This window comes from Oncorhynchus mykiss, chromosome 16 (genome assembly GCF_057628025.1).
Source record: "Oncorhynchus mykiss isolate SJ-2025 chromosome 16, ASM5762802v1, whole genome shotgun sequence".
Classification (NCBI taxonomy): Eukaryota; Metazoa; Chordata; class Actinopteri; order Salmoniformes; family Salmonidae; genus Oncorhynchus; species Oncorhynchus mykiss.
Genome location: NC_143037.1, coordinates 47,352,241 through 47,378,102, shown reverse-complemented (window position 1 = coordinate 47,378,102; position 25,862 = coordinate 47,352,241). Strand labels below are relative to the sequence as shown.

General features: G+C 48.6%; 1 protein-coding gene across 1 annotated transcript in view; it reads left to right on the top strand.

Moving 5' to 3' along the window:
* Positions 1 to 25,862, top strand: part of LOC110491069 (plexin-A2) — a 334,343-nt gene that overhangs the window by 278,879 nt on the left and 29,602 nt on the right. Inside the window, exons 21-22 of the mRNA XM_036947019.2 lie at positions 3,281 to 3,423; positions 5,671 to 5,939. Of these exons, the coding sequence (XP_036802914.1) occupies positions 3,281 to 3,423; positions 5,671 to 5,939 (412 nt within the window). The remainder of the gene's footprint in view (positions 1 to 3,280; positions 3,424 to 5,670; positions 5,940 to 25,862) is intronic.

Genomic DNA, 25,862 nt, shown 5'->3' with positions numbered 1-25,862 from the left:
ATAACTAAAATGTAGGGCCGGTGGGTCATTCTAATATTTTGGGACGTGGTTTTCTCACAGCTCTTTTAGTGATAACTAAAATGTAGGGTCGGTGGGTCATTCTAATATTTTGGGACGTGGTTTTCTCACAGCTCTTTTAGTGATAACTAAAATGTAGGGCCGGTGGGTCATTCTAATATTTTGGGACGTGGTTTTCTCACAGCTCTTTTAGTGATAACTAAAATGTAGTGCCGGTGGGTCATTCTAATATTTTGGGACGTGGTTTTCTCACAGCTCTTTTAGTGATAACTAAAATGTAGGGTCGGTGGGTCATTCTAATATTTTGGGACGTGGTTTTCTCACAGCTCTTTTAGTGCAACCGGGAGTCATTCCGGTTGGTATAATCTGTTGTGTTATGCTGTTAGATGTTACATATGACTATGGTCAGTGAAGGTGTCTTGTGAGAGACTCCCGTATAGCCTTGTGTCAATTGAGAACGGGTGGAATACGTCAGTAGTTGTCAATTCTCTCCTTGTGCTATGTATTCCCTGCCAGCCACCCTGAACACAGCTTTACCACTCTGAATGTAGACTGTCCCAACATAAAGGATGTATAGAAGACGGGTTGATGTTTATTGTCATGAATCTCGCCCTGGAGGCAGAACTGAGCGATTTTCCCGCTGGGTGGATACAGCTGCAAAGTCAAAATGGTCTATATCGTAAAAATTCATGAACATTTTTTATCGGTTTTTGGTTTTAATTTAGGGTTGGGTTTAAAATCAAGTTTTATGACTTTGTGGCTGTGCCAGCTAGTGACCACTCTGCAGAGCTGCCTCTGGGGCAAGATTCATGGCAATAAATGCCAACCTACGTATAGAAGGTGGGACATACAGAATAAATAGTATACTAGAATGGTACATCCTCCAAACAAAGGAGGTTGGTGGAACTTTAATTGGGGAGGACAGGCCCGTGGTGATGGGTGGAGCGGTTTCCAGGTGTTTAATCCCATTCCATTCGCTCCAGCCATTATTATGAGCCGTCCTCCCCTCAGCAGCCTCCTCTGCCTCCAAATGTCATTGCCTCGTTAATCTGAGTTGTGTCAGGGTGGTGGCAGAGTAGAGGAGTTAATAGTGAGGTCCACTCTATGTCTGTGGGGCTTTGGGCTGTTGTCAGGCCCAGCTGGGGGAGTGAGCAGAGCAGCACATGGCTGCATGGGGTTTACAGAGCTAAAGCCCTGGCTACAATCAGACACACAGGCCAGGAGACAGGCCGAGAGGTTGTTTAAACCAGTAGCTGTGGCCAGGAGGAGCCTAGTGCCCCGAGGGTGGATTTAGAAGGGCTGCTAGGTACCTGGGTTCCACACCAGGGGTCTGAGTCTGAGCCCTGGGCTGGGGTAGCAGGGGGGCTGGGGGGGTAGGTGGGAAATATGGCTGTGATTGGCTGTAGAGAGGCTAAGGGATCTCCCTCAGGGCAGTGCTGGACTCAGTCAGGATGGGGCCAATTAACCACCTCTCACCTGCAGCTGCTAACAGCAGGGGACCGACACACAGGAGCTCAGATACTGTACAGTACAGCCAATTTTCTGGGGGGGTTGCTATGTGTGTGTGTGTGTTTGGGGGGGTTGTTATGTGTGTGATTTATGCATGTACAGTGGGGAGAACAAGTATTTGATACACTGCCGATTTTGCAGGTTTTCCTACTTACAAAGCATGTAGAGGTCTGTAATTTTTATCATAGGTACACTTCAACTGTGAAAATCCAGAAAATCACATTGTATGATATTTAAGTAATTCATTTGCATTTTATTGCATGACATACGTTTTTGATACATCAGAAAAGCAGAACTTAATATTTGGTACAGAAACCTTTGTTTGCAATTACAGAGATCATACCTTTCCTGTAGTTCTTGACCAGGTTTGCACACACTGCAGCAGGGATTTTGTCCCACTCCTCCATACAGACCTTCTCCAGATCTTTCAGGTTTCGGGGTTGTCGCTGGGCAATACAGACTTTCAGCTCCCTCCAAAGATGTTCTATTGGGTTCTGGTCTGGAGACTGGCAAGGTCACTCCAGGACCTTGAGATGCTTCTTACGGAGCCACTCTTTAGTTGCCCTGGCTGTGTGTTTCGGGTCGTTGTCATGCTGGAAGACCCAGCTACGACCCATCTTCAATGCTCTTACTGAGGGAAGGAGGTTGTTGGCCAAGATCTCGCAATACATGGCCCCATCCATCCTCCCCTCAATACGGTGCAGTCGTCCTGTCCCCTTGCAGAGAAGCATCCCCAAAGAATGATGTTTCCACCTCCATGCTTCACGGTTGGGGTGGTGTTCTTGGGGTTGTACTCATCCTTCTTCTTCCTCCAAACACGGGGAGTGAAGTTTAGACCAAAAAGCTCTATTTTTGTCTCATCAGACCACATGACCTTCTCCCATTCCTCCTCTGGATCATCCAGATGGTCATTGGCAAACTTCAGACGGGCCTGGGCATGCGATGGCTTGAGCAGGGGGACCTTGCGTGCGCTGCAGGATTTTAATCCATGACGGCGTAGTGTGTTACTAATGGTTTTCTCTGTGGTCCCTGCTCTCTTCAGGTCATTGACCAGGTCCTGCCGTGTAGTTCTGGGCTTATCCCTCACCTTCCTCATGATCATTGATGCCCCACGAGGGTGATTAACCTTGAACTTCTTCCATTTTCTAATAATTGCGCCAACAGTTGTTGCCTTCTCACCAAGCTGCTTGCCTATTGTTCTGTAGCCTATGTGCAGACCTGCCTTGTGCAGGTCTACAATTTTAACCCTGATGTCCTTACACAGCTCTCTGGTCTTGGCCATTGTGGAGAGGTTGGAGTCTGTTTGATTGAGTATGTGGACAGGTGTCTTTTATACAGGTAATGAGTTCAAACAGGTGCAGTTAATACAGGTAATGAGTGGAGAACAGGGCTTCTTAAAGAAAAACGAACAGGTCTGTGAGAGCCGGAATTCTTACTGGTTGGTAGGTGATCAAATACTTATGTCATGCAATAAAATGCTAATTAATTACTTTAAAATCATACAATGTGATTTTCTGGATTTTTGTTTTAGATTCCATCTCTCACAGTTGAAGTGTACCTATGATAAAAATTACAGACCTCTACATTCTTTGTAAGTAGGAAAACCTGCAAAATCGGCAGTGTATCAAATACTTGTTCTCCCCACTGTAGATGTGCTCCATAGTTTCAGGTAGATTTTAAACTAGCAGGTCTGGAATCAGTTGATCTATACTAACAGCTCTGCTCATGTCTGCTCTGTCTACCCCCCCACCAGCATTTGCTGAGCTGCAGACGGACATCAATGAGCTGACCAGTGATCTGGACAGAGCTGGTATCCCTCACCTGGACTACAGGACCTATGCCATGAGAGTCCTCTTCCCTGGCATTGAGGACCACCCTGTTCTCAGAGAACTGGAGGTACGGAGAGACTGGAGGGGGGAGAGGGAGAGAAAATGGAGAGGGGGGAATGGGAGAGTTTGAGAGAGTTAAAGAGAGGGAGGGAGGGAGGGAGGGAGGGAGGGAGGGAGGGAAAGTGAGTGAGTGAGTGAGTGAGTGAGAGGAATTGAGAATTGATGAAGAAGTGATAAAGGGAGAGGGAAGAGAGAGAGGGGAAATGGTGAGAGCTTCAACATCACTCCCCTGCGGCATGCCCTCCATAAGCACCACAGTGCTCAGAGGGAGACTGATACCAGCATGCAGCTCTGCCTCTCTACCCTCTGGCCTCACACACACAGGCAAATACACACACACACACCAGCACCACACACAGCACACACACACACACACACACACACACATAGGTCCCATTACAGGGTCCCAGCACACTCTATTTCACCCACCAGCAGCTCCTTCATCGGGAGTAATGGCGTGGGTAATGTCCTGTTCACTGGCGGCCATGGGACCCACCTCCTCTACTGGGGATAAACTGACTGGAGCACACTCAATACCCTCACTCTGACTGGAACACACTCAATACCCTCACTCTGACTGGAACACACTCAATACCCTCAATCTGACTGGAACACACTCAATACCCTCACTCTGACTGGAACACACTCAATATCCTCACTCTGATTGGAACACACTCAATACCCTCACTCTGACTGGAACACACTCAATACCCTCACTCTGACTGGAACACACTCAACACCCTCACTCTGGCTGGAACACACTCAATATCCTCACTCTGACTGGAACACACTCAATACCCTCACTCTGACTGGAACACACTCAATGCACTCACTCTGACTGGAGCACACTCAATACACTCACTCTGATTGGAACACACCCAATACACTCACTCTGACTGGAACACACTCAATACCCTCACTCTGACTGGAACACACTCAACACCCTCACTCTGACTGGAACACACTCAATACCCTCACTCTGGCTGGAACACACTCAATATCCTCACTCTGACTGGAACACACTCAATACCCTCACTCTGACTGGAACACACTCAATACCCTCACTCTGACTGGAACACACCCAATACACTCACTCTGACTGGAGCACACTCAATACCCTCACTCTGACTGGAACACACTCAATACCCTCACTCTGGCTGGAACACACTCAATACCCTCACTCTGGCTGGAACACACTCAATATCCTCACTCTGACTGGAACACACTCAATACCCTCACTCTGACTGGAGCACACTCAATACCCTCACTCTGACTGGAACACACCCAATACACTCACTCTGACTGGAGCACACTCAATACCCTCACTCTGACTGGAACACACTCAATACCCTCACTCTGGCTGGAACACACTCAATATCCTCACTCTGACTGGAACACACTCAATACCCTCACTCTGACTGGAACACACTCAATGCACTCACTCTGACTGGAGCACACTCAATACACTCACTCTGATTGGAACACACCCAATACACTCACTCTGACTGGAACACACTCAACACCCTCACTCTGACTGGAACACACTCAACACCCTCACTCTGACTGGAACACACTCAATACCCTCACTCTGACTGGAACACACTCAATACCCTCACTCTGACTGGAACACACTCAATACCCTCAGTCTGACTGGAACACACACAATACCCTCAGTCTGACTGGAGCACACTCAATACCCTCACTCTGACTGGAACACACTCGATACACTCACTCTGACTGGAACACACTCAATACCTTCACTCTGGCTGGAACACACTCAATATCCTCACTCTGACTGGAACACACTCAATACCCTCACTCTGACTGGAACACACTCAATACCCTCACTCTGACTGGAACACACTCAATACCCTCACTCTGACTGGAACACACACAATACCCTCAGTCTGACTGGAGCACACTCAATACCCTCACTCTGACTGGAACACACTCAATACACTCACTCTGACTGGAACACACTCAATACACTCACTCTGACTGGAACACGCTGGGCTTCGTCATAACTGCAGGAGAGTAGAGAGTGAGTTTGAGTTGCTGGACACGTTGACTTTATAAGGGACACAGAGACCTCATTCAGGGCAGAAGGTCCAATAGGGACGAAGTATACACTGTAGCAGTTATGACAAGCATTTTCCAATGGGAATGTGTGTGAGCGTGTTTATCAACCTCTCGATGTCGTGGGTGTGGTCCAGTGTGTATTAACCCTCTGTGTCCCGGCCTGGTCTGTGTGCAGGTGTCGGGTAACGGTCAGCTGAGCACAGAGAAGGCTCTGAAGCTCTTCGCTCAGCTCATCAACAACAAGGTGTTCCTGCTGACCTTCATCAGGACTCTGGAGCTCCAGCGCTCCTTCTCCATGCGCGACCGCGGCAACGTGGCGTCGCTCATCATGACGGCGCTGCAGGGCAAACTGGAGTACGCCACCGACGTGCTCAAACACCTGCTCTCTGACCTCATCGACAAGAACCTGGAGAGCAAGAACCACCCCAAGCTGCTGCTGCGTCGGTAGGAGACACACACACTGCTACACACACGCGCATGCTCTAGGCACACATTATGCGTACACACACATACTCACTCACACAACTGCTATGGGCATACTGGAAGGGGAAGAGATAGTGGAGGTTGAAAAGAATGGGAGGATGTTGATGAAATATGGATCCCTTAAGGAGGGGACCAGAATGGTGCATTCATCTACCAATTGTATTGATTCCATTCATCAAGATAATACGTTCTTCATTTACAATGGCAAAGACATTCATTTGATCAACAATGACTTCTCTTGTGGAGAAATATCCTTTGAATTCTCAGCAAAGATGGGAAGAGAGTTGTACCCATTGAGGGTTTAATTTGGGTCTGTTTGCTACGGTAGGAAAATAACGGGAAATGTGAATTATTATGTGGATTATAATTAGTGGACGTTTTTTGTAAAGTTTGATACATTTTTTTGTGAAGAAAAGTCAAATCTGGAATGTTAAAGTAGAAATTGCAAACTTCAGAAGCCTTTTTGAGCCTCAAATACACAACGTTTTACATTTCTAGCATTGCAGTAAAGTTCTTCTTCAACAGGGTGGTCCTTCCTTCATCTCTCTCTCTCCTTCCTTCATCTCTCTCTCTCTCCTTCCTTCATCTCTCTCTCTCCTTCCTTCATCTCTCTCTCTCCTTCCTTCATCTCCCTTTCGCCTTCCTTCATCTCTCTCTCTCTCCTTCCTTCATCTCTCTCTCTCCTTCCTTCATCTCTCTCTCTCCTTCCTTCATCTCCCTTTCGCCTTCCTTCATCTCCCTCTCTCCTTCCTTCACCTCTCTCTCCTTCCTTCATCTCTCTCCTTCCTTCATCTCTCTCTCTCCTTCCTTCATCTCCCTTTCGCCTTCCTTCATCTCCCTCTCTCCTTCCTTCATCTCCCTTTCGCCTTCCTTCATCTCCCTCTCTCCTTCCTTCACCTCTCTCTCCTTCCTTCATCTCCCTTTCGCCTTCCTTCATCTCCATCTCTCCTTCCTTCACCTCTCTCTCCTTCCTTCATCTCCCTTTCGCCTTCCTTCATCTCCCTCTCTCCTTCCTTCATCTCCCTTTCGCCTTCCTTCATCTCCCTCTCTCCTTCCTTCATCTCTCTCTCTCTCCTTCCTTCATCTCCCTTTCGCCTTCCTTCATCTCTCTCTCTCTCCTTCCTTCATCTCTCTCTCTCCTTCCTTCATCTCTCTCTCTCCTTCCTTCATCTCCCTTTCGCCTTCCTTCATCTCCCTCTCTCCTTCCTTCACCTCTCTCTCCTTCCTTCATCTCTCTCCTTCCTTCATCTCTCTCTCTCCTTCCTTCATCTCCCTTTCGCCTTCCTTCATCTCCCTCTCTCCTTCCTTCATCTCCCTTTCGCCTTCCTTCGTCTCCCTCTCTCCTTCCTTCATCTCTCTCTCTCTCCTTCCTTCATCTCTCTCTCTCCTTCCTTCATCTCTCTCTCTCCTTCCTTCATCTCTCTCTCTCCTTCCTTAATCTCTCTCTCTCCTTCCTTAATCTCTCTCTCTCTCCTTCCTTCATCTCTCTCTCTCTCCTTCCTTCATTTCTCTCTCTCCTTCCTTCATCTCTCTCTCTCTCCTTCCTTCATCTCTCTCTCCTTCCTTCATCTCTCTCTCTCTCTCCTTCCTTCATCTCTCTCTCCTTCCTTCATCTCTCTCTCTCCTTCCTTCATCTCTCTCTCTCCTTCCTTCATCTCTCTCTCTCTCCTTCCTTCATCTCTCTCTCTCCTTCCTTCATCTCTCTCACCTTCCTTCATCCCTCTCTCTCCTTCCTTCACCTCTCTCTCTCCTTCCTTCATCTCTCTCTCCTTCCTTCATCTCTCTCTCTCCTTCCTTCATCTCTCTCTCTCTCCTTCCTCCATCTCTCTCTCTCCTTCCTTCATCTCTCTCTCTCCTTCCTTCATCTCTCTCCTTCCTTCATCCCTCTCTCTCCTTCCTTCACCTCTCTCTCCTTCCTTCATCTCTCTCTCTCCTTCCTTCATCTCTCTCTCTCCTTCCTTCATCTCCCTTTCACCTTCCTTCATCTCCCTCTCTCCTTCCTTCACCTCTCTCTCCTTCCTTCATCCCTCTCTCTCCTTCCTTCATCTCTCTCTCTCTCCTTCCTTCATCTCTCTCTCTCCTTCCTTCATCTCTCTCTCTCCTTCCTTCATCTCTCTCTCTCCTTCCTTAATCTCTCTCTCTCTCCTTCCTTCATCTCTCTCTCTCTCCTTCCTTCATCTCTCTCTCTCTCCTTCCTTCATCTCTCTCTCTCCTTCCTTCATCTCTCTCTCTCTCCTTCCTTCATCTCTCTCTCTCCTTCCTTCATCTCTCTCTCTCTCTCCTTCCTTCATCTCTCTCTCCTTCCTTCATCTCTCTCTCTCCTTCCTTCATCTCTCTCTCTCCTTCCTTCATCTCTCTCTCTCTCCTTCCTTCATCTCTCTCTCTCCTTCCTTCATCTCTCTCACCTTCCTTCATCCCTCTCTCTCCTTCCTTCACCTCTCTCTCTCCTTCCTTCATCTCTCTCTCCTTCCTTCATCTCTCTCTCTCCTTCCTTCATCTCTCTCTCTCTCCTTCCTCCATCTCTCTCTCTCCTTCCTTCATCTCTCTCTCTCCTTCCTTCATCTCTCTCCTTCCTTCATCTCTCTCTCTCTCCTTCCTTCATCTCTCTCCTTCCTTCCTTCATCTCTCTCTCTCTCCTTCCTTCCTTCATCTCTCTCTCTCCTTCCTTCCTTCATCTCTCTCTCTCCTTCCTTCATCTCCCTTTCGCCTTCCTTCATCTCTCTCTCTCCTTCCTTCATCTCTCTCTCTCCTTCCTTCATCTCCCTTTCGCCTTCCTTCATCTCCCTCTCTCCTTCCTTCACCTCTCTCTCCTTCCTTCATCTCTCTCCTTCCTTCATCTCTCTCTCTCCTTCCTTCATCTCCCTTTCGCCTTCCTTCATCTCCCTCTCTCCTTCCTTCATCTCCCTTTCGCCTTCCTTCATCTCCCTCTCTCCTTCCTTCACCTCTCTCTCCTTCCTTCATCTCCCTTTCGCCTTCCTTCATCTCCCTCTCTCCTTCCTTCACCTCTCTCTCCTTCCTTCATCTCCCTTTCGCCTTCCTTCATCTCCCTCTCTCCTTCCTTCATCTCCCTTTCGCCTTCCTTCATCTCCCTCTCTCCTTCCTTCATCTCTCTCTCTCTCCTTCCTTCATCTCCCTTTCGCCTTCCTTCATCTCTCTCTCTCTCCTTCCTTCATCTCTCTCTCTCCTTCCTTCATCTCTCTCTCTCCTTCCTTCATCTCCCTTTCGCCTTCCTTCATCTCCCTCTCTCCTTCCTTCACCTCTCTCTCCTTCCTTCATCTCTCTCCTTCCTTCATCTCTCTCTCTCCTTCATTCATCTCCCTTTCGCCTTCCTTCATCTCCCTCTCTCCTTCCTTCATCTCCCTTTCGCCTTCCTTCATCTCCCTCTCTCCTTCCTTCACGTCTCTCTCCTTCCTTCATCTCTCTCTCTCCTTCCTTCATCTCTCTCTCTCCTTCCTTCATCTCCCTTTCGCCTTCCTTCATCTCCTCTCTCCTTCCTTCACCTCTCTCTCCTTCCTTCATCTCTCTCTCTCCTTCCTTCATCTCTCTCTCTCCTTCCTTCATCTCCCTTTCGCCTTCCTTCATCTCCCTCTCTCCTTCCTTCACCTCTCTCTCCTTCCTTCATCCCTCTCTCTCCTTCCTTCATCTCTCTCTCTCTCCTTCCTTCATCTGTCTCTCTCCTTCCTTCATCTCTCTCTCTCCTTCCTTCATCTCTCTCTCTCCTTCCTTAATCTCTCTCTCTCTCCTTCCTTCATCTCTCTCTCTCTCCTTCCTTCATCTCTCTCTCTCTCCTTCCTTCATCTCTCTCTCTCCTTCCTTCATCTCTCTCTCTCTCCTTCCTTCATCTCTCTCTCTCCTTCCTTCATCTCTCTCTCTCTCTCCTTCCTTCATCTCTCTCTCCTTCCTTCATCTCTCTCTCTCCTTCCTTCATCTCTCTCTCTCCTTCCTTCATCTCTCTCTCTCCTTCCTTCATCTCTCTCTCTCTCCTTCCTTCATCTCTCTCTCTCCTTCCTTCATCTCTCTCACCTTCCTTCATCCCTCTCTCTCCTTCCTTCACCTCTCTCTCTCCTTCCTTCATCTCTCTCTCCTTCCTTCATCTCTCTCTCTCCTTCCTTCATCTCTCTCTCTCTCCTTCCTCCATCTCTCTCTCTCCTTCCTTCATCTCTCTCTCTCCTTCCTTCATCTCTCTCCTTCCTTCATCTCTCTCTCTCCTTCCTTCATCTCTCTCCTTCCTTCCTTCATCTCTCTCTCTCTCCTTCCTTCCTTCATCTCTCTCTCTCCTTCCTTCCTTCATCTCTCTCTCTCCTTCCTTCATCTCCCTTTCGCCTTCCTTCATCTCCCCCTCTCCTTCCTTCATCTCTCTCTCCTTCCTTCATCCCTCTCTCTCCTTCCTTCATCTCTCTCTCTCTCTCTCCTTCCTTCATCCCTCTCTCTCCTTCCTTCATCTCTCTCTCCTTCATTCCTTCATCTCTCTCTCTCTCTCTCTCTCCTTCCTTCATCCCTCTCTCTCCTTCCTTCATCTCTTTCTCTCCTTCCTTCATCTCTCTCCTTCCTTCCTTCATCTCTCTCTCTCTCCTTCCTTCATCTCTCTCTCTCCTTCCTTAATCTCTCTCTCTCTCCTTCCTTCATCTCTCTCTCTCTCCTTCCTTCATCTCTCTCTCTCTCCTTCCTTCATCTCTCTCTCTCCTTCCTTCTTCTCTCTCTCTCTCCTTCCTTCATCTCTCTCTCTCCTTCCTTCATCTCTCTCTCTCTCTCTCCTTCCTTCATCTCTCTCTCCTTCCTTCATCTCTCTCTCTCCTTCCTTCATCTCTCTCTCTCCTTCCTTCATCTCTCTCTCTCTCCTTCCTTCATCTCTCTCTCTCCTTCCTTCATCTCTCTCACCTTCCTTCATCCCTCTCTCTCCTTCCTTCACCTCTCTCTCTCCTTCCTTCATCTCTCTCTCCTTCCTTCATCTCTCTCTCTCCTTCCTTCATCTCTCTCTCTCTCCTTCCTCCATCTCTCTCTCTCCTTCCTTCATCTCTCTCTCCTTCCTTCATCTCTCTCCTTCCTTCATCTCTCTCTCTCCTTCCTTCATCTCTCTCCTTCCTTCCTTCATCTCTCTCTCTCTCCTTCCTTCCTTCATCTCTCTCTCTCCTTCCTTCCTTCATCTCTCTCTCTCCTTCCTTCATCTCCCTTTCGCCTTCCTTCATCTCCCCCTCTCCTTCCTTCATCTCTCTCTCCTTCCTTCATCCCTCTCTCTCCTTCCTTCATCTCTCTCTCTCTCTCCTTCCTTCATCGCTCTCTCCTTCCTTCATCTCTCTCTCCTTCCTTCATCTCTCTCTCTCCCTCCTTCATCTCTCTCTCCTTCCTTCATCTCTCTCTCTCTCCTTCCTTCATCTCTCTCTCTCCTTCCTTCATCTCTCTCTCCTTCATTCCTTCATCTCTCTCTCTCTCTCTCTCTCTCCTTCCTTCATCCCTCTCTCTCCTTCCTTCATCTCTTTCTATCCTTCCTTCATCTCTCTCCTTCCTTCCTTCATCTCTCTCTCTCTCCTTCCTTCATCTCTCACTCTCCTTCCTTCATCTCTCTCTCGCTCTCCTTCCTTCAGCTCTCTCCCTCTCTCCTTCCTTCATCTCTCTCTCTCTCTCTCCTTCCTTCATCTCTCTCTCCTTCCTTCATCTCTCTCTCTCCTTCCTTCATCTCTCTCTCTCCTTCCTTCATCTCTCTCTCTCCTTCCTTCATCTCTCTCTCTCCTTCCTTCATCTCTCTCACCTTCCTTCATCCCTCTCTCTCCTTCCTTCACCTCTCTCTCTCCTTCCTTCATCTCTCTCTCCTTCCTTCATCTCTCTCTCTCCTTCCTTCATCTCTCTCTCTCTCCTTCCTCCATCTCTCTCTCTCCTTCCTTCATCTCTCTCTCCTTCCTTCATCTCTCTCCTTCCTTCATCTCTCTCTCTCCTTCCTTCATCTCTCTCCTTCCTTCCTTCATCTCTCTCTCTCTCCTTCCTTCCTTCATCTCTCTCTCTCCTTCCTTCCTTCATCTCTCTCTCTCCTTCCTTCATCTCCCTTTCGCCTTCCTTCATCTCCCCCTCTCCTTCCTTCATCTCTCTCTCCTTCCTTCATCCCTCTCTCTCCTTCCTTCATCTCTCTCTCTCTCCTTCCTTCATCTCTCTCTCCTTCCTTCATCTCTCTCTCTCTCCCCTTCATCTCTCTCTCTCCTTCCTTCATCTCTCTCTCTCCTTCCTTCATCTCTCTCTCCTTCATTCCTTCATCTCTCTCCTCTCTCTCTCCTTCCTTCCTTCATCCCTCTCTCTCCTTCCTTCATCTCTTTCTCTCCTTCCTTCATCTCTCTCCTTCCTTCCTTCATCTCTCTCTCTCTCCTTCCTTCATCTCTCTCTCTCCTTCCTTAATCTCTCTCTCTCCTTCCTTCATCTCTCTCTCTCTCCTTCCTTCATCTCTCTCTCTCTCCTTCCTTCATCTCTCTCTCCTTCCTTCATCTCTCTCTCTCTCCTTCCTTCATCTCTCTCTCTCCTTCCTTCATCTCTCTCTCTCTCTCTCCTTCCTTCATCTCTCTCTCCTTCCTTCATCTCTCTCTCTCCTTCCTTCATCTCTCTCTCTCCTTCCTTCATCTCTCTCTCTCTCCTTCCTTCATCTCTCTCTCTCCTTCCTTCATCTCTCTCAACTTCCTTCATCCCTCTCTCTCCTTCCTTCACCTCTCTCTCTCCTTCCTTCATCTCTCTCTCCTTCCTTCATCTCTCTCTCTCCTTCCTTCATCTCTCTCTCTCTCCTTCCTCCATCTCTCTCTCTCCTTCCTTCATCTCTCTCTCCTTCCTTCATCTCTCTCCTTCCTTCATCTCTCTCTCTCCTTCCTTCATCTCTCTCCTTCCTTCCTTCATCTCTCTCTCTCTCCTTCCTTCCTTCATCTCTCTCTCTCCTTCCTTCCTTCATCTCTCTCTCTCCTTCCTTCATCTCCCTTTCGCCTTCCTTCATCTCCCCCTCTCCTTCCTTCATCTCTCTCTCCTTCCTTCATCCCTCTCTCTCCTTCCTTCATCTCTCTCTCTCTCTCCTTCCTTCATCGCTCTCTCCTTCCTTCATCTCTCTCCTTCCTTCATCTCTCTCTCTCCTCCTTCATCTCTCTCTCCTTCCTTCATCTCTCTCTCTCTCCTTCCTTCATCTCTCTCTCTCCTTCCTTCATCTCTCTCTCCTTCATTCCTTCCTCTCTCTCTCTCTCTCTCTCTCTCCTTCCTTCATCCCTCTCTCTCCTTCCTTCATCTCTTTCTATCCTTCCTTCATCTCTCTCCTTCCTTCCTTCATCTCTCTCTCTCTCTCCTTCCTTCATCTCTCACTCTCCTTCCTTCCTCTCTCTCTCGCTCTCCTTCCTTCAGTCTCTCCCTCTCTCCTTCCTTCACTCTCTCTCTCTCTCTCCTTCCTTCATCTCTCTCTCCTTCCTTCATCTCTCTCTCTCCTTCCTTCATCTCTCTCTCTCCTTCCTTCATCTCTCTCTCTCCTTCCTTCATCTCTCTCTCTCCTTCCTTCATCTCTCTCACCTTCCTTCATCCCTCTCTCTCCTTCCTTCACCTCTCTCTCTCCTTCCTTCATCTCTCTCTCCTTCCTTCATCTCTCTCTCTCCTTCCTTCATCTCTCTCTCTCTCCTTCCTCCATCTCTCTCTCTCCTTCCTTCATCTCTCTCTCCTTCCTTCATCTCTCTCCTTCCTTCATCTCTCTCTCTCCTTCCTTCATCTCTCCTTCCTTCCTTCATCTCTCTCTCTCTCCTTCCTTCCTTCATCTCTCTCTCTCCTTCCTTCCTTCATCTCTCTCTCTCCTTCCTTCATCTCCCTTTCGCCTTCCTTCATCTCCCCCTCTCCTTCCTTCATCTCTCTCTCCTTCCTTCATCCCTCTCTCTCCTTCCTTCATCTCTCTCTCTCTCTCCTTCCTTCATCGCTCTCTCCTTCCTTCATCTCTCTCTCCTTCCTTCATCTCTCTCTCTCTCCTTCCTTCATCTCTCTCTCCTTCCTTCATCTCTCTCTCTCTCCTTCCTTCATCTCTCTCTCTCCTTCCTTCATCTCTCTCTCCTTCATTCCTTCATCTCTCTCTCTCTCTCTCCTTCCTTCATCCCTCTCTCTCCTTCCTTCATCTCTTTCTCTCCTTCCTTCATCTCTCTCCTTCCTTCCTTCATCTCTCTCTCTCTCCTTCCTTCATCTCTCACTCTCCTTCCTTCATCTCTCTCTCGCTCTCCTTCCTTCAGCTCTCTCTCTCCCTCTCTCCTTCCTTCATCTCTCTCTCTCCCTCTCACCTTGCTTCATCTCTCTCTCTCCTTTCTTAATCTCTCTCTCTCCTTCCTTCATCTCTCTCTCGCTCTCCTTCCTTCATCTCTCTCTCTCTCTCTCTCTCTCCTTCCTTCATCTCTCTCTCTCTCTCTCTCCTTCCTTCATCTCTCTCTCTCCTTCCTTCATCTCTCCCTCATCTCCCTCGCTCTCTCTCTCTCTTTCTCTCTCTCCTTCCTTCCTTCATCTCTCTCTCCCTCATCTCTCTATCCATCCTTCATCTCTCTCTCCCTCTCTCTCCTTCATATCTCTCTTTCCTTCATATCTCTCTCTCCTTCATATCTCTCTCCTTCATATCTCTCTCTCTCTCTCTCTCTCTCTCTCTCTCTCCCCCTCCTCTTAGTCTTGTAGTCCACAGTTGTACCACTGTCAGTCTCACTTATCCTCTAAACTCTTAAACTCTGGCTCCTCATCAAACATTCAGCAGCAACCCAACTTCTGTCTCCTATCTCGATTGTTTTCCGCACGACTCAGGCCGTTGTGCTAAATCTTTTAGCGTAATGGCTGCCATCTTAGCAGGTGACCAGGTGACCATCCCCGGTGTTGAGTATTCAGCTCCTGTTCTCTAGCCCAGCAGTGTGAGAAGGACACAAGTACTGGCCTCCTCATATGACAGACTATTTTTAATCCAGACTCCAATACTAATTGTCTACGATGTTCAGTATTTGTTAGGAGAATGATGTTCTCAAGGTTCATAACCCAATTCAATTATGCTACTCAGTCTGCAAACCAGAATTTGTAAGATCCTGGTCGAATGAAACAGCTAAAATAGTCCAAAAGGTTCATTCACGAGAGCGCTGGTCTGTTGTACACAACCATTCATTTTACACTGGCATCTCACGCACACACATTCACACTAACATTACCACACAATGTCCTGCTACCCAGCCGACAAAGATTAGGGGACTCCGTGACTTACTCCCCGTCCTCCCTCAAGATAGGGAGACCCTGGGAAGTGCTCTCAGTGGCCCCAGCCAAGGTCGGCACCGAATTTTGCTCAGACAGTCTGGCTTTAAGATGCCATAATAGACATACACTACACACACGGATATGTAATTCTACTGACTTAAACCACACACATCATTACAATAATCACACGATTCTAATCAATTTCATCATTACAATAATCACATGATTCTAATCAATTTCATCATGATTCTTAACCAATTTCATACAATCATATGGGTTCAGGGTGGAATATTCGAATCATTCATATGAACGTATAAATCCCATTATCAGTATTGTTAATAGTCCGAGTGAATAAATGGGAGAGAAAGGATAGGAGAGAGGCTACTGACAGGCAGAGGTAAATAGACCTGGATAATGTTTTAAACACGCCACCACTGCCCTGTAGTTTCCATCATCTCCCGTCATTAGGAACACAATGTACTCATCCTCAGGTCCTGCTGGTCTGGCCTTCAGACGTCAACATTCATGTAGTTTCCTAACAGAACGTTCCCTTTCTTCAAAATCATTTTTAGGATTACCGTTTGGACACACGGCTTCTTTTTTCTTGACGTTTTGGCCGAGACACAGAGAGAAACCCTCTACCTCGTAGTGAAGTGGAGCATCTCTGTAACCCTCAGTGATCGTTGGTGTTGTCATTCATGGGGGGGGGGGGGGGTAGCCTAGGCGTGTTTTCGGTTCTCCTGTTTAATAGTCTTTGTTCTGCTCTGATGGCAGCTCATCAATTAGCAGCTGATAGCAGGATGGCTGGGCCTGTTATTGTGTTTAGGCCTGAACCCTCTCTACCTATTCATGAATTAGTCCAGCTCTGCCTTCCATCGCTTTCTCTCCTGATGTCGTGCCTGGCTGTGTTTTTCTATTTCCTATGTAGTGTACTACTTTTGACTGGAGCCCGATGGACTCTACATAGGAAATAAGGGTTTGGGACGCACTGTACTGTTCTGCGTATGTCTGTACATCTCAGAGTGGGAGGGACAGTAGACAGCTTGGTGAGCCTCCGGGAGGGCCATAGGGAAGTGCATGAGTAACATGTAATGTCATGGAGGGCTTTAGCAGAGGCTCCTGATGGGTCCTTTAGCAGAGGCTCCTGATGGGTCCTTTAGTAGAGGCTCCTGATGGGTCCTTTAGCAGAGGCTCCTGATGGGTCCTTTAGCAGAGGCTCCTGATGGGTCCTTTAGCATAGGCTCCCGATGGGTCCTTTAGCAGACGCTCCTGATGGGTCCTTTAGCAGAGGCTCCTGATGGGTCCTTTAGCAGATGCTCCCGATGGGTCCTTTAGCAGACGCTCCCGATGGGTCCTTTAGCAGAGGCTCCTGATAGGTCCTTGGGAAGTGGAGAGGAAAAACGTTGCACCTCTATGCCGGTGTCCCAAATGGCACTATACAGAGTGGCGTTTGGACACAGCCCATACGGCAGCGTACTGTACAGTATCTGAGGCAGCAGGAGAAACACTATCAGGGACTCGCTAGTAGTGCATGACGGTGCAGTATGAATGATCAGTGACTGTAACAGCACCGGACCTGGGCTACACGGTCAGAAGAGAGAGCCACCACACATACAGGAAGTTACCCGGGTGACTGAGCCTACAGCTTCCTGGTTCTGTCTCATACATATTACATGTGACATATAACAGGGTCACATCGTGGTGAGTTTTGAGCGCACCGGCTGAATGGCGCTATCTGCTGTCCACACACACACACACACACACACACACAATGCTTCGCTGTAGCAGAATGCATTTCTGTAGTACTCACAGTAGACTGTCCATAACATCCATAACAGGGATCCCGTAGATATGTGTATATGGGAGCTGTAGAAAGAACAATAGCTGTCCCCATGCTTTAGCCGGTTGTGTCTATCAGTCCTGAAATGTGTTTGAAGATATATTTGAGCCAGATGTTTTCTCTGCATGTCTCTGTCCATATGGTTTAGTTTCATTTAGAGCAGGGTATACGGAACATGTAGCGTTGAGTCACTAGACACTGAAAGCATAAACGTGCACACATGCATACATACTTTAAAAGCAAAGCAAGACAATAATGAACTAATAATATTATCCACCGATAATACACACTAAAGAGACATACAGGATGAAGATATACAGTAGTAGGTACACACACACTTTAGACAGCACTGCCCCAAGGCATTCCCACACATGTCATGGAAGTATGTTTGTGTGTGTGCGTGCGTGTTTGCGTGTGCCAATGCCTGTGTATACGTGTATGTGCACTCAATGCGTGTGTCCGCTGACGTGTGCGCGTGGGTGTGTGTGTTGACCACAGACTCTACCGGTGTGTGAGTGAGGCAATAGTGGGGTAGCTACGTGTCAGGGGGGGCTGGGGGCCCATGGACGAGGAGGGCAGCAGGGCTTCTCTCTCAGACAGGTCAGCAATAGGATCTGATTGGACCTTTTTAATCATTGAGGCGGTCTCCAGGTGATGATGGAGTGTCACGCTAGCTTTTGGCCCGTCCCACCGCAGAGCGAGAGAGAGAGAGAGAGAAGGGGGGGGAAGAGAGTGAGAGGCAGAGTGAGAGAAAAGAAGCCAAAGGGAGAGCAGGAGGATGGAGAGGGAGATGGAGAGATGAAAGCAGAGGGTGAGAGGCAGAGGAAGGGGAAACTAGGAGAGGGAGGAAGCCAATGGGAGAGCAGGAGGATGGAGATGTTACGGTGCGTGAAAGAGGACCCAAAAGCGAATTAACGTAAACAGAGCTTCTTTAATAACAAAACAAACGTAGGCTCAGATGGACCGGCAGATTCCGACAGGACAGGACAAGGTTGCAGCAAACATGACAATAGTCTGGTTCAGGCATGAATAACACAAACAAGAATCCGACAAAGACAGAAACAAAAACAGAGAGAGATATAGAGGACTAATCAGAGGGAAAAAGGGAACAGGTGGGAAAAGGGGTGACGAGGTAGTTAGGAGGAGACAAGGAACAGCTGGGGGAAAGAGGGGGAGAAAAGGTAACCTAATAACGACCAGCAGAGGGAGACAGGGTGAAGGGAAAGGACAGAAACAAGACACAACATGACAATACATGACAGTACCCCCCCACTCACCGAGCGCCTCCTGGCGCACTCGAGGAGGAAACCTGGCGGCAACGGAGGAAATCATCGATCAGCGCACGGTCCAGCACGTCCCGAGAGGGAACCCAACTCCTCTCCTCAGGACCGTACCCCTCCCAATCTACTAGGTACTGATGACCACGGCCCCGAGGACGCATGTCCAAAATCCTACGGACCCTGTAGATGGGTGCGCCCTCGACAAGGATGGGGGGGGGGGGGGGAGACGAGCAGGGGCACGAAGAACGGGCTTGACACAGGAGACATGGAAGACCGGGTGGACGCGACGAAGATATCGCGGAAGAAGAAGTCGAACTGCGACAGGATTAATGATCCGAGAAATACGGAACGGACCAATGAACCGCGGGGTCAACTTGCGAGAAGCGGTCTTAAGGGGAAGGTTCTGAGTGGAGAGCCAAACTCTCTGACCGCGACAATATCTAGGACTCTTAGTTCTACGCTTATTAGCAGCCCTCACAGTCTGCGCCCTATAACGGCAAAGTGCAGACCTGACCCTCTTCCAGGTGCGCTCGCAACGTTGGACAAAAGCCTGAGCGGAGGGGACGCTGGACTCGGCGAACTGAGATGAGAACAGCGGAGGCTGGTACCCGAGGCTACTCTGAAAAGGAGATAGCCCGGTCGCAGACGAAGGAAGCGAGTTGTGGGCGTATTCTGCCCAGGGGAGCTGTTCTGACCAAGACGCAGGGTTGCGAAAAGAAAGACTGCGTAAGATGCGACCAATAGTCTGATTGGCCCGTTCTGCTTGACCGTTAGACTGGGGGTGAAAGCCGGAAGAGAGACTGACGGAAGCCCCAATCAAACGGCAAAACTCCCTCCAAAATTGAGACGTGAATTGCGGACCTCTGTCCGAAACGACGTCTGACGGAAGGCCATGAATTCTGAAAACATTCTCGATGATGATTTGTGCCGTCTCTTTAGCAGAAGGAAGCTTAGCAAGGGGAATAAAATGAGCCGCCTTAGAGAACCTGTCGACAACCGTAAGAATAACAGTCTTCCCCGCTGACGAAGGCAGTCCGGTGACAAAATCTAAGGCGATGTGAGACCACGGTCGAGAGGGAATGGGAAGCGGCCTGAGACGGCCGGCAGGAGGGGAGTTACCGGACTTAGTCTGCGCGCAGACCGAACAAGCAGCCACGAAGCGACGCGTGTCATGCTCCCGGGTGGGCCACCAAAAGCGCTGGCGAATGGAAGCAAGCGTACCCCGAACGCCAGGGTGACCGGCTAACTTGGCAGAGTGAGCCCACTGAAGAACGGCCAGACGAGTAGGAACGGGAACGAAAAGAAGGTTCCTGGGACAAGCGCGCGGCGACGGAGTTTGAGTGAGTGCTTGCTTTACCTGCCTCTCAATTCCCCAGACAGTCAACCCGACAACACGCCCCTCAGGGAGAATCCCCTCGGGGTCAGTGGAGGCTACTGAAGAACTGAAGAGACGAGATAAAGCATCAGGCTTGGTGTTCTTAGAGCCCGGACGATAAGAAATCACGAACTCGAAACGAGCGAAAAACAGCGCCCAGCGCGCCTGACGCGCATTAAGTCGTTTGGCAGAACGGATGTACTCAAGGTTCCTATGGTCAGTCCAAACGACAAAAGGAACGGTCGCCCCCTCCAACCACTGTCGCCATTCGCCTAGGGCTAAGCGGATGGCGAGCAGTTCGCGGTTTCCCACATCATAGTTACGTTCCGACGGCGACAGGCGATGAGAAAAATACGCGCAAGGGTGGACCTTGTCGTCAGAGAAGGAGCGCTGAGAAAGAATGGCTCCCACGCCCACCTCTGACGCGTCAACCTCGACAATGAACTGTCTAGAGACGTCAGGTGTAACAAGGATAGGTGCGGATGTAAAACGATTCTTGAGGAGATCAAAAGCTCCCTGGGCGGAAACGGACCACTTAAAGCACGTCTTGACAGAAGTAAGGGCTGTGAGAGGGGCTGCCACCTGACCGAAATTACGGATGAAACGACGATAGAAATTCGCGAAGCCGAGAAAGCGCTGCAACTCGACGCGTGACTTAGGGACGGGCCAATCAATGACAGCTTGGACCTTAGCGGGATCCATCTTAATGCCTTCAGCGGAAATAACAGAACCGAGAAATGTGACGGAGGAGGCATGAAAAGAGCACTTCTCAGCCTTCACAAAAAGACAATTCTCTAAAAGGCGCTGGAGGACACGTCGAACGTGCTGAACATGAATCTGGAGTGACGGTGAAAAAATCAGGATATCGTCAAGGTAAACGAAAACAAAGATGTTCAGCATGTCTCTCAGGACATCATTGACTAATGCCTGAAAGACAGCTGGAGCGTTAGCGAGGCCGAAAGGAAGAACCCGGTATTCAAAGTGCCCTAACGGAGTGTTAAACGCCGTCTTCCACTCGTCCCCCTCCCTGATGCGCACGAGATGGTAAGCGTTACGAAGGTCCAACTTAGTGAAAAACCTGGCTCCCTGCAGGATCTCGAAGGCTGAAGACATAAGAGGAAGCGGATAACGATTCTTCACTGTTATGTCATTCAGCCCTCGATAATCTATGCAGGGGCGCAGGGACCCGTCCTTCTTCTTAACAAAAAAAAACCCTGCTCCGGCGGGAGAGGAGGAGGGGACTATGGTACCGGCGGCAAGAGCTACAGACAAATAATCTTCGAGAGCCTTACGTTCGGGAGCCGACAGAGAGTATAGTCTACCCCGGGGAGGAGTGGTTCCCGGAAGGAGATCAATACTACAATCATACGACCGGTGTGGAGGAAGAGAGGTGGCCCTGGACCGACTGAACACTGTGCGCAGATCGTGATATTCCTCCGGCACCCCTGTCAAATCACCAGGCTCCTCCTGTGAAGAAGAGACAGAGGAAACAGGAGGGATAGCAGACATTAAACATTTCACATGACAAGAGACGTTCCAGGAGAGGATAGAATTACTAGACCAATTAATGGAAGGATTATGACAAACTAGCCAGGGATGGCCCAAAACAACAGGTGTAAAAGGTGAACGAAAAATTAAAAAAGAAATGGTTTCGCTATGATTACCAGAAACAGTGAGGGTTAAAGGTAGCGTCTCACGCTGAATCCTGGGGAGAGGACTACCATCCAGGGCGAACAAGGCCGTGGACTCCCTTAACTGTCTGAGAGGAATGTCATGTTCCCGAGCCCAGGTCTCGTCCATAAAACAGCCCTCCGCCCCAGAGTCTATTAAGGCACTGCAGGAAGCTGACGAACCGGTCCAGCGTAGATGGACCGACAAGATAGTGCAGGATCTTGAAGGAGAGACAGGAGTAGTAGCGCTCACCAGTAGCCCTCCGCTTACTGATGAGCTCTGGCTTTTACTGGACATGAAGTGACAAAATGACCAGCAGAACCACAATAGAGACAGAGGCGGTTGGTGATTCTCCGTTCCCTCTCCTTAGTCGAGATGCGGATACCTCCCAGCTGCATAGGCTCAGCACCCAAGCCGGCAGAGGAAGATGGTAGTGATGCGGAGAGGGGGGCAACGGAGAACGCGAGCTCCTTTCCACGAGCTCGGTGACGAAGATCAACCCGTCGCTCAATGCGGATAGCGAGTTCAATCAAGGAATCCACGCTGGAAGGAACCTCCCGGGAGAGAATCTCATCCTTTACCTCTGCGCGGAGACCCTCCAGAAAACGAGTGAGCAAAGCCGGCTCATTCCAGCCACTGGAGGCAGCAAGAGTGCGAAACTCAATAGAGTAGTCTGTTATGGATCGATTACCTTGACATAGGGAAGACAGGGCCCTGGAAGCCTCCTCCCCAAAAACAGATCGATCAAAAACCCGTATCATCTCCTCCTTAAAGTCCTGATACTGGTTAGTACACTCAGCCCTTGCCTCCCAGATTGCCGTGCCCCACTCACGAGCCCGTCCAGTAAGGAGAGATATGACGTAGGCGACACGAGCAGTGCTCCTGGAGTAAGTGTTGGGCTGGAGAGAAAACACAATATCACACTGGGTGAGGAACGAGCGGCATTCAATGGGCTCCCCAGAGTAACACGGCGGGTTATTGATTCTGGGCTCCGGAGATTCGAAAGCCCTGGAAGTGGCCGGTGGATCGAGGCGGAGATGGTGAACCTGTTCTGTGAGGTTGGAGACTTGGGTGGCCAGGGTCTCAACGGCATGTCGAGCAGCAGACAATTCCTGCTCGTGTCTGCCTAGCATCGCTCCCTGGATCTCGACGGCTGAGTGGAGAGGATCCGAAGTCGCTGGGTCCATTCTTGGTCGGATTCTTCTGTTACGGTGCGTGAAAGAGGACCCAAAAGCGAATTAACGTAAACAGAGCTTCTTTAATAACAAAACAAACGTAGGCTCAGATGGACCGGCAGATTCCGACAGGACAGGACAAGGTTGCAGCAAACATGACGATAGTCTGGTTCAGGCATGAATAACACAAACAAGAATCCGACAAAGACAGAAACAAAAACAGAGAGAGATATAGAGGACTAATCAGAGGGAAAAAGGGAACAGGTGGGAAAAGGGGTGACGAGGTAGTTAGGAGGAGACAAGGAACAGCTGGGGGAAAGAGGGGGAGAAAAGGTAACCTAATAACGACCAGCAGAGGGAGACAGGGTGAAGGGAAAGGACAGAAACAAGACACAACATGACAATACATGACAGGAGAGGGAGATGGAGAGATGAAAGCAGAGGGTGAGAGGCAGAGGAAGGGGAAACTACGAGAGGGAGGAAGCCAATGGGAGAGCAGGAGGATGGAGAGGGAGATGGAGAGATGAAAGCAGAGGGTGAGAGGCAGAGGAAGGGGAAACTAGGAGAGGGAGGAAGCCAATGGGAGAGCAGGAGGATGGAGAGGGAGATGGAGAGATGAAAGCAGAGGGTGAGAGGCAGAGGAAGGGGAAACTAGGAGAGGGAGGAAGCCAATGGGAGAGCAGGAGGATGGAGAGGGAGATGGAGAGATGAAAGCAGAGGGTGAGAGGCAGAGGAAGGGGAAACTAGGAGAGGGAGGAAGCCAATGGGAGAGCAGGAGGATGGAGAGGGAGATGGAGAGATGAAAGCAGAGGGTGAGAGGCAGAGGAAGGGGAAACTGGGAGAGGGAGGAAGCCAATGGGCACCAGTCTTGGCCAGTGTGATCTTGTGTGAAAGGTGTTTTGGGGTTACCAGGGTACATTAGACATGCAACACGCCTGTTCACACCGTAATTAGCATTTACTCTGCTCTCTCTCTCTCTCTTCCTATCTCTCGCTCACACACACACACACACACACACACACACACACACACACACACACACACAACTCTTTCTCTTTAGGTCAATAATTTACGAACTGCTAGTATGTTACTATTTCACCTATTCTTCATAGAGGTATAAATGATAGACCGTATGAACTGTTCGAACAAAGGTTTGTTAACCTTATACTCACCCTGTTACTACAACTGAAATATAATTCTAAGTATTGATCTTAAGAATAGGCTACTGAACATTGGTACATGTCTCTCAGGGAAGGAAAGAGCAGGATCTCAGTGAGTAAAGCTGCTTAATGGGATTCACTGTGGTGGAAAAAACAACCGTGTTGGATATTATGGGGAAAGTCAACAGAATGTACAGACACACACAGAGAGAAATACAGCTGTAGTCAGGAGTTTACATACACTTAGGTTGGAGTCATTTAAAACTTGTTTTTCAACCACTCTACAAATTTCCTGTTCACAAACTATAGTTTTGGCAAGTCGGTTAGGATATCTACTTTGTGCATGACACAAGTCATCTGTGTGTAAACAAGTCAATTGTTTACACACAGATTATTTCACTTATAATTCACTATCACAATTCTAGTGAGTCTGAAGTTTACATACACTAAGTTGACTGTGCCTTTAAACAGCTTGGAAAATTCCAGAAAATGATGTCGCAAATGGGTCTTCCAAATGAACAATGACCACAAGCATACTTCCAACGTTGTGGCAAAATGGCTTAGGGACAACAAAGTCAAGGTATTGGAGTGGCCATCACAAAGCCCTGACCTCAATCCTATAGAAAATATGTGGGCAGAACTGAAAAAGCGTGTGTGAGCAAGGAGGCCTACAAACCTGACTCAGTTACACCAGCTCTGTCTGGAGGAATGGGCCAAAATTGACCCAACTTATTGTGGGAAGCTTGTGGAAGGCTACCCAAAACGTTTGACCCAAGTTAAACAATTTAAAGGCAATGCCACCATATACTAATTGGGTCTATGTGAACATCTGACCCACTGGGAATGTGATGAAAGAAATAAAAGCTGAAATAAATAATTCTCTCTACTATTATTCTGGCATTTCACATTCTTAAAATAAAGTGGTGATCCTAACTGACATAAAACAGTGGATTTTTACTCGGATTAAGTGTCAGGAATTGTGAAAAACTGAGTTTAAATGTATTTGGCTAAGGTGTATGTAAACTTCCGACTTCAACTGTACATGCACACACACACACAGCAGACATGAACTCCTGTCTAAGGTTATATGATGAGTGCAATGAGGGGGTGGCTATGTACTCATCCCTGCCAGTGGCCTTATGTTGTTATGGTTTCACAGTAGCAAAAACGACATGCCCATAGTCCACTCAGTAATCTAACTCCACGTGTTTTCACCATGTAACCAGATGACCAATAGAGAGGAGCCAGAGAATAGCTTCCATGAATGGCCCAGAGACACAGGCCAGAGTACAGCGACAAGGTCACGGCTTTATATATACGGAGTCTATTCATACCTCCCATGTTGTTTTGAGGATCCTTTTCCATTCTGAGAGAATGCGCTCCAAACCAAGACTTTAGGTCTAAAAGTTTTGTTCCCCTCCCTGACTGTAGTGGAGTCTTTCTACCTGCGAGTCTACAGGCCAGAACATTCGATTGATTCCCCCTAAGGGCTTTCTGAACATGGGATCTTTAGTTTTGACAACCTTCCGACTTCAAAGTACTTCCTTTCCCAGTCCAATGTGTTTATCTGCTTTCAGACCTTTTAGCGAGACGCTGTGGCTCATTTTTGTCATCTTGCTCTCTTTCACGTTCTCTGTCTCTTTTCCTCTCTCTCTCTCGTTCTCTCCCATCACTTCACCTAGCTCTAACCCTTTCCGTCTTCCTTTAGAGACATCCTTCATGAGGCTTGTGTACTCGTTAATGATCCCCTACCTGCGTGCACTGAGCTCTCACTCCATCCCCTGTCCCTCTCTCTCTTTTTTTAGAGCTTTCTGTTTTCTCTCTCTTTGCATATCTCTCTGTCTCTTTCCCCCGTCTATCAAATTAAACGACAGAGCAGTAGCTAGTTTCCTATCGCCTTCAGTCTTTTTCCCCTCTGTGTTTTTCTAAAGAGATTCGTGTCCATGCGTTGCGCTGCTAGAATGGGTTATTAGGGAACTGGAATGTTGCGTTTATGCGCTATCCCAGTGTAAAGACATGCTACTGCTGATCTGTCCCCCTCAACCTGTTTGCCAGCATCAGGCCCCAGTCTTAATGCACTGTAGGATAATGAAAATCCTGATTTTCATTAATGAAACTCAATTAAAAGAACGAGGGAAGTGGAGATGGTGGGGAGGCCCCCCGCTCAAAAGCCTTTATT